General features: G+C 43.2%; 1 protein-coding gene across 1 annotated transcript; it reads left to right on the plus strand.

Moving 5' to 3' along the window:
• The first annotated feature begins 2,197 nt into the window (after positions 1 to 2,197).
• On the plus strand, positions 2,198 to 6,202 carry LOC146191420 (uncharacterized). Its single transcript, XM_084599717.1, has 3 exons — positions 2,198 to 2,261; positions 3,582 to 3,831; positions 5,905 to 6,202. The coding sequence occupies exons 1-3, from the start codon at positions 2,198 to 2,200 to the stop codon at positions 6,200 to 6,202; spliced, it is 612 nt and encodes a 203-aa protein (XP_084455843.1).
• Positions 6,203 to 6,848: the final 646 nt, after the last annotated feature.

Consider the following 6,848-nt stretch of genomic DNA (forward strand, 5'->3'; position numbering starts at 1 on the left):
TTTTTACTTACGGAAACAGGGTGACCTGTTTCGATAAAGTAATTAGGTAAGGTTTCCGCTACCCTTATAATGTCATTGTCGATATTCGGGAAAAAAAGGATTGGGGTGACGATTTTTTAATTATATTGGTTATGGGCCATATTTATTTAGCGTTGCCGTTAGCTTTTAAGACGAAACCGCAATGGTATCCTGTTTTGCAAGAAAGAGAGGGGGGGGGGGAGGGGGAGAAAGGGCTTAGAGGAGTTATGTACTGTTCATTTCTAGTAAAAGTTATCTCAATTTCGTTTCACCATGCTGTACCAATATTCTTTATTTTTAATGACTGCGAGTATTTTTTATTCGACAAATCAGCGAGAGATGGGAGTAGTGTGATCTGCAAGATTTGTGCACTGCATCAATACGAGTTGGCTTCAGCTTAAAACAAGTGCCTCAAAAGCTTCATTTAAATCATGAGTTCCGCGAAATATTTATTCCGGAAACCATGCTCTGTTTCTTACATAAGCTTGCTTGTTCGAGTTATCGTTAATATTTGTATTCGAGCATATACCGCAGACTTCTGAAGTTATGAGGAGGGGAAAATGATCCAGCTAGTGACTTTAATAGACAGACGCATGAGTAATTAATAGAAATATGGTTTTATCCAATGGAAAGGCCGAGAGTCTGGTAGGAAAAGTACAGATCTGACCTGCTACTAATAAAGCGGAATAAGAGAAGAAAGAACTCGTGATGGGAGAAGCTATGGAGAAAAGAAATACAAAAAAAAATGTCCTGACATCATTTTTGGTTCTGTAGTCACGACAGTTACCTCAGCGAAACTCAAGCGCACATCACAACGGCGAGGATATGCTTGCGAAATATTTAAATATGCAAAAATGATCTCTTTTTTCTTCTGACGAATCATTTATCTTGTGCGTCGGCAAGCAACTGCGATGAAATTGATGTAGCAAGTAGCTAGACCACTGCAAGTAAGGTTTTGAAAGGATGAACTCTCTCTGGTGCGCTGACTCAGGTTTGTGTTTATTAAAAAGGACTACTTTCGCTTTTGCATATATATTTTTATTTTGAATCGCAAACATTGTTCCGCAATAGGCTTCTCATTGGAATTGCAATTTCTCATTTTAGGTACCAATACACCGAGAAATGCTGCCAAGGCTTAACATGTTTTTTTTTTTAATGACATGTTTTTTTCATAACATGTTTATGTTTTCATGAGAACTTTTACGGATGACTGATTACCCACTATCACATAGACTATACTTGAGGCACAAAGGTACCTTCTAGGCCCGAATGCAGTCGATATAGTTTCAGTGCTAGCCTCAAGTTATGCTTAGGAAAACCAACTTTTCAAATGAAAAGATATTAGGCGGATGTATATTGTAGCTGTCACTATTCTTCTTTGAGTTCCTTCATGGTCATTAAAAAATAAGCATGGGAAAAAATATACATTCAACTGCCTGTGAAAGGGCAGATAGCAAATATTGCAAAAAGTGCATAAGGGTGTTGGGAATTCTTAGTCAAAGCGGTGGGAACTAGAGGGTGGGAACATGTCTCAGTAATCGTTTTTTTTCCTCCTCATATCTTAAAAAAACGTGTGATAGCCATGCTAGACGACTCTGGTTCTTTTCTATCGCTCGCCTTTCTCTCCTGCTCTCCTCTCTCCCATGAGCGCAAATAGATTACCGACGTTCCTCCCCCCACCCAGAAAAGGAGCAGCCTTGACGTTGACCTATGCACGTTGGGAACCACTTACAGGGACTGGGTGCAGCCAGTAGTATTTTTTGTTTGCAACTCCAACACAAAAAGGACGCTTTCGAATCGTAGCATCTGCATGGCATCTGCTTCGCCCCCCCCCCCCCCCCCCCTCCCTCCCTGGATGTTGCTATAAGATTTCTAAATCTATCGACAACCGATAGGGCAACTGTGCTGCAAAGCTGTGGTCGTTAAAGAAACGTTATATATATTGACGTTATACCGATCAGCTAGCGCATTGTAACTTGGCTCGGTTGGCTCACAGTATCGACGCACAGCTTCAGACAGCCAGAAGGGCCAACTAGCTAACGCGTCGCCATCGAAGAGCGAGCTAAGAACCTCGACGAGACGGTGTGGGTTTGCCAGGTGGCATCCGAATCCCACGCTAGAAGCCACAGCGTTCAAATTTGGTGTGACCGTCAGCTGTTTGCCAACAACACGTGTCAGTATGTCGCTGGCTCAGTGTCTTCTCAAGGTTACGCTCATCACTTGTCTAATCATCGTGTGCGCAGGTAAGTGTGTTAATTATTTCAGATGTACGTGGGCTCTATTTTTCATTGATTTTACTACTCGCGTCAAATATTTTAAGGCAATAGTACTAGTACACCGACATTCTTTCCTGAAGGATAAGTGACAAGCGTAATAGCAAAGGAACCCCATGTAAATGTCCATGCATAAGACTTTCCAGCAAAAGCGGCGTAGTAAGCTCCGAAGGTTATTTGGTAATAGAAATTGCATGTTAGCTCGACTGTCAACGAATCAGCGAATTCAGTTTAGTTCAGCAATGAATAAACGCACTGAAAGGTTTCTTCTTCTTGGGCGAACGTTTACAGTCCCCTGAACTTCGTCGTTCCTGTGCAAGCCATAAAATTATATAGGAGCGCGCAGTTGCATGTCAGGTTAAAAGCCTCGCTTGAATTCTGTCAGAAGCTCTAAACGTATTTCTTTCGGTGGTGAACGTTGAAGCTTCTCTGAGCACAGACAATATTATATAGAAAGCTTCTAGAGAGCCACAATAAAGAAACTGTTTTCTCGTCATTTCCCGTCCTTATATGGCTAATTTCAAACATAAATCCACTGGGTACCTCTCATAATCTCATGAGTAAAGTCTAAACAAATAATTTCTTTTTAACTGCTGCAAGTGTTTAAAAATAAGCATAATGTGTCCTTTTGTGCGCGAGAAGTTTCTTATCTCATTTTTTTTTTATTGCGCAGATCTGCCCTTTGGCATAACTGGCTTATAGAGATGCACATCTGTATGGGCCCATCAGCTGAGACGGCCCGACGTTGGGGTTCATCTCTTCAGAACTTCAGATTCTTATATCGAGTGGTAGGCTAAGGGACGGGACGAGAGCGTTGAACTTTATTGCACCCTCCATTGAGCGGTTTGAGTGCCCTAAACTGACGGCAGCTGTTCGGGCACGTTAGCGCTGCTAAAGTATTAAAGCGCGCCTATCTAGTCTGCCTAATCTCTTTAGCCTGGTCGTCACACGGGGAAAGGATGCACGAACAGCATTGTCGTATGCAAACTAACTCTATTCACGAATTCGTGACGCGCTGCGACTTCTTTTATTTCCTTCTGGACAAGTGCCAAAATATGTTTGTTTGGTTGGCACGTACAATAATTAGCACCCGCCTAGTCTCCGTGACAGGGGCATAAACATAAAGGCAACAGGCGATGCGCCAACACAGCGCTCTTTAACGGATGTGTACTTGTAGAATGACAAGGTTTTTTGTGACCAGTGCTTCAGTTTATTTTTGTAAGAAAACAACCATGGGAGAACGACTGCTGGTATTAACTAAAGATCTACCGCCTCTGGAATTACACCTAGGTGGGAACCGGAATGCGCGCAGCAGGGAGAGCTCCCAGCAGATGACTACGGCCACAAATTCGACGGCCGGGCGGCTGCAGGCAGAAAAGCAAAGCCCCTCGAGCCAGGGAGTGTCTTCACCGCTATCGAGGGGCCGACGTCCTCCAGCGGCGGGATTCGGAGCCGGCTGTCGGAAGCGCGTGATCTGCGAAGTGGCTCGCACCCTGACGCACGTGGTTCCTGTCTCTTCCTTCTGGCAGGAGATTATGAGGTGGGACATTCGGCACTGCTTCGCACAACTTTCATCTACGTTGATCAAAAGTACTAAGAGTGCTCTACAGCGCAATCGCACATTGACAGTTTCTTTTCTTTTTCATTTTGCATTCATTTGGCTGACATTCATAAAGTCACCTCTATATTATCTGCGAAAAAAAAAAAACAAAAAAACTTCCGCTTGAGACTAAAAGGAGACGCTTTAATAGGGCGAAGTATAGGTTTTCCGAATAGCTTTCACAACCTATGACTCTTAAAATTCGCCATATTCACGGTATATAGGTATTCAAGTACTTCATCGCCACTGAAAATGAGTTGCGACGCCCACTTCATAACTTCGGTAGCAGATCATAGCCAGTAAGCCATAGCAGAGCCATGAAAAGAAGTTACTTGTTAGAATGCTGAAACGTTGCTTCGACCTTGACGTCTGCGTATACAGTTGTTGCGCTTCGAAGGTTGATGGATTTATACCTTAGCATTACAGAGCTCAAGGATGCAATGATAAACTATAGTGCAAGGGGCGAATAGTAAGGCTGCATGTCCACTTTAAAGAAGTATGCAATCCCACCCATAGAAACGACAGCACATAGTCCTGTATGTGATAGCAAATATTAGCACCACTTCGATACACAATGGGCCGTGTTCGACTCCGCTTTAGCGTTCTTCTTTTTAAGAGGGGGCTCAAAACTTGACGGCGGCCAAAAGAGAGCTAGAGAACTTTCAAAACGCTTACATCAAAAGCCGTGCAAGAAAAAAAAAAGGAACATTGCTGTTTAACTTCTCTTGCAGCATCAAACACGATTAGCGCATTTGAGGTTATACTATTGGAGACAAGAAATTAAGAAGGAAACGCAAAATTGTGCCACCAAAGCTCCGTTCTCCCCTGAACAGCGAACGTCGCATCCAAAGTATTGTATTTTCGCATATTTGAAGTTTATAAATTAGTGCGGAGCTAATGACTTCTTCTTTGCTGCAGCATATTAGAGCGAGAATTTTGCGGAAAGGTCTTTACCAATATATCACTGTTATCATCATCATCAGCCGAACTAGATGTCTGCCGGACAAAAGCCTTTGTCATATTCCTCGTTAAGGTTATTATTTTATATGCCACTTAGTCTTTAGATTTACCACCTACTACAGCGAGCTTTAAGCGCGCATGCTCAGATGTGCCTCAAGATGGCGGGCGGACCCTCAGTTGACAAGCGCTAGGCATGGTATGATGATCAGCACGTGCGAACTGGCGGCTTTAGGTATCTTATGCGCTGCGATTAAAAATATCTGTTCTCGGATTTCAAAAATTAGATACAGCCAAAGTGCCCGGTACTTAGAGCTCGCGGATAATGTCAAAGAGGTCAGCGCCACTCTTCTTTTTAACGACAGACTAACGACGATTGGGGCCAGTTGTTATGAAATTAACAGCGGTAACTTGAAATACGGACACAGGAATAGATACGACGAGCGCTCTTCAATATGTTTCAGCGCTACAGCCGTAAAACAATTGCTCGTACAAACGTTGATCATAAAGTGAAGGATAAAGACTTGTGCTAGAGACACGGAAGGTGAAAAAGTAATCAAACTCGGACCACAGGATATTACATCGGGTTTCTTTCACAGAATTTGGTATCTTGTGGCTGTATGCTAATGATGTTGTGAGAATACAGAAACAATAAATGAGGAAATAAACATTGTTTGGAAAGCTTGTGCCAAATGACCAAATCGCGGGAGATTTAAACGAACAGCTTAAATTACCACTGGTCTGCTAGGAAACGCCTTCTCGCGAACATATAGCAAAATACGAAACGGCGTGAGGTTTGAATCCAATGTTTAAATTATGGTAGCCCAATCCAATCCAAAGATTAAAAGATGGTAGGCATTAACTTTCTCGCATTATAATAACCTTAAAAGGCACAGCTTAAGTGTCCACAAATTTTGTTTGCAAGTAAGCGCTCGTGATCATTGTTACTGCGTTCCTCGCACCTTTTTCCATGCTAGTGCTGTCCGATTCAACATCTTTCTAACTGTTGCTTCTGCGTTTTTCTATTTCTCTCCCTGTGGCCTTCGCACCCTACAGAGGAAAGCCAGAGCCGAAAAGTGCCTACTTCGCAGCCTTGTCCGAGGGCCTTTCTAGTAGGGAATGCTGGGAGCTCTACCCTGACTGTAGCGATGGCCCCGCTGGAATGGTGCTTCCAATGCTTAGCGAGGTGCTGGGACCGAATGGATTCGTGACTTCTTTCCTGGAGCGTATGGAGGTTCCCTCAGCGCCTCACGTGCCCAGGGATACTGGGGCTCCGCGGCCCTCACTAGTAATGCAGAAGTTACGAGAGTCACAGCTCCGATGGCAATCTAAAAAGTCTCAGACGTCATCGTAAGGTTTTACTCCTCACAGCGCTTCTTTTTTTCTCTCCGCACCAGAAGTGAATGCAGCAACCAAATGTATAAGATAATAGGATGTAGTTATACGGTAACAACTTCCTTAGGCGAAACCACAGAATGACTATGTTTTCAACATCGAGCGGCTGCCACAGAGCCGAAGTTATAGTCCAAGTTTGCAATACTGTCGTCAGCCTGTAAGCAGCCTGGCACCGATGACTAAGAAGTCGCTTGCTCTACCTCGGTAGCACCTCAGCAACATCTTGAAGGTGCAGGAGGTGACAATATCAGTCAGTCGTTCCGCAAGAAAGAAGACATGAGTTGTCTAATTAATCTGTGCCCAGGTGATGAGAACCAAATGATAGTTTTATCTTTACTCTAAAGTACAAGATACAAAACCGCTACAATAATGAGCCATTGGCAAATGACTCCTTCAGTAAAGGAGCCCACATTATGTATTCGGCTTTATTCCCAATCTGTTGTTTCAATAAAGTAAAACTGAAAAAAATGTTTGTTGTATTTTTGCAGACCTCATCCTTTCGCGCATTCTTTTTTTTTTTTTTTCAATTAGTAGCCTCTTAGAATCGCGGTGTACTAGAAGACGTATTTCGAGAAATAAAGCTGACCAGATATGGCTTCATATGG

The sequence above is a fragment of the Amblyomma maculatum genome, chromosome 4 (genome assembly GCF_055883805.1).
Source record: "Amblyomma maculatum isolate TAMU_Amacu chromosome 4, ASM5588380v1, whole genome shotgun sequence".
Classification (NCBI taxonomy): Eukaryota; Metazoa; Arthropoda; class Arachnida; order Ixodida; family Ixodidae; genus Amblyomma; species Amblyomma maculatum.

Excerpts from the sequence above, each read along its gene's own strand:
- LOC146191420 (XM_084599717.1), top strand. The coding sequence starts at position 2,198 with ATGTCGCTGGCTCAGTGTCTTCTCAAGGTTACGCTCATCACTTGTCTA. Across the intron at positions 2,262-3,581 it reads TCTAATCATCGTGTGCGCAG|GTGGGAACCGGAATGCGCGC; the intron begins GTAAGTGTGTTA and ends AATTACACCTAG. Across the intron at positions 3,832-5,904 it reads TTCTGGCAGGAGATTATGAG|AGGAAAGCCAGAGCCGAAAA; the intron begins GTGGGACATTCG and ends CGCACCCTACAG.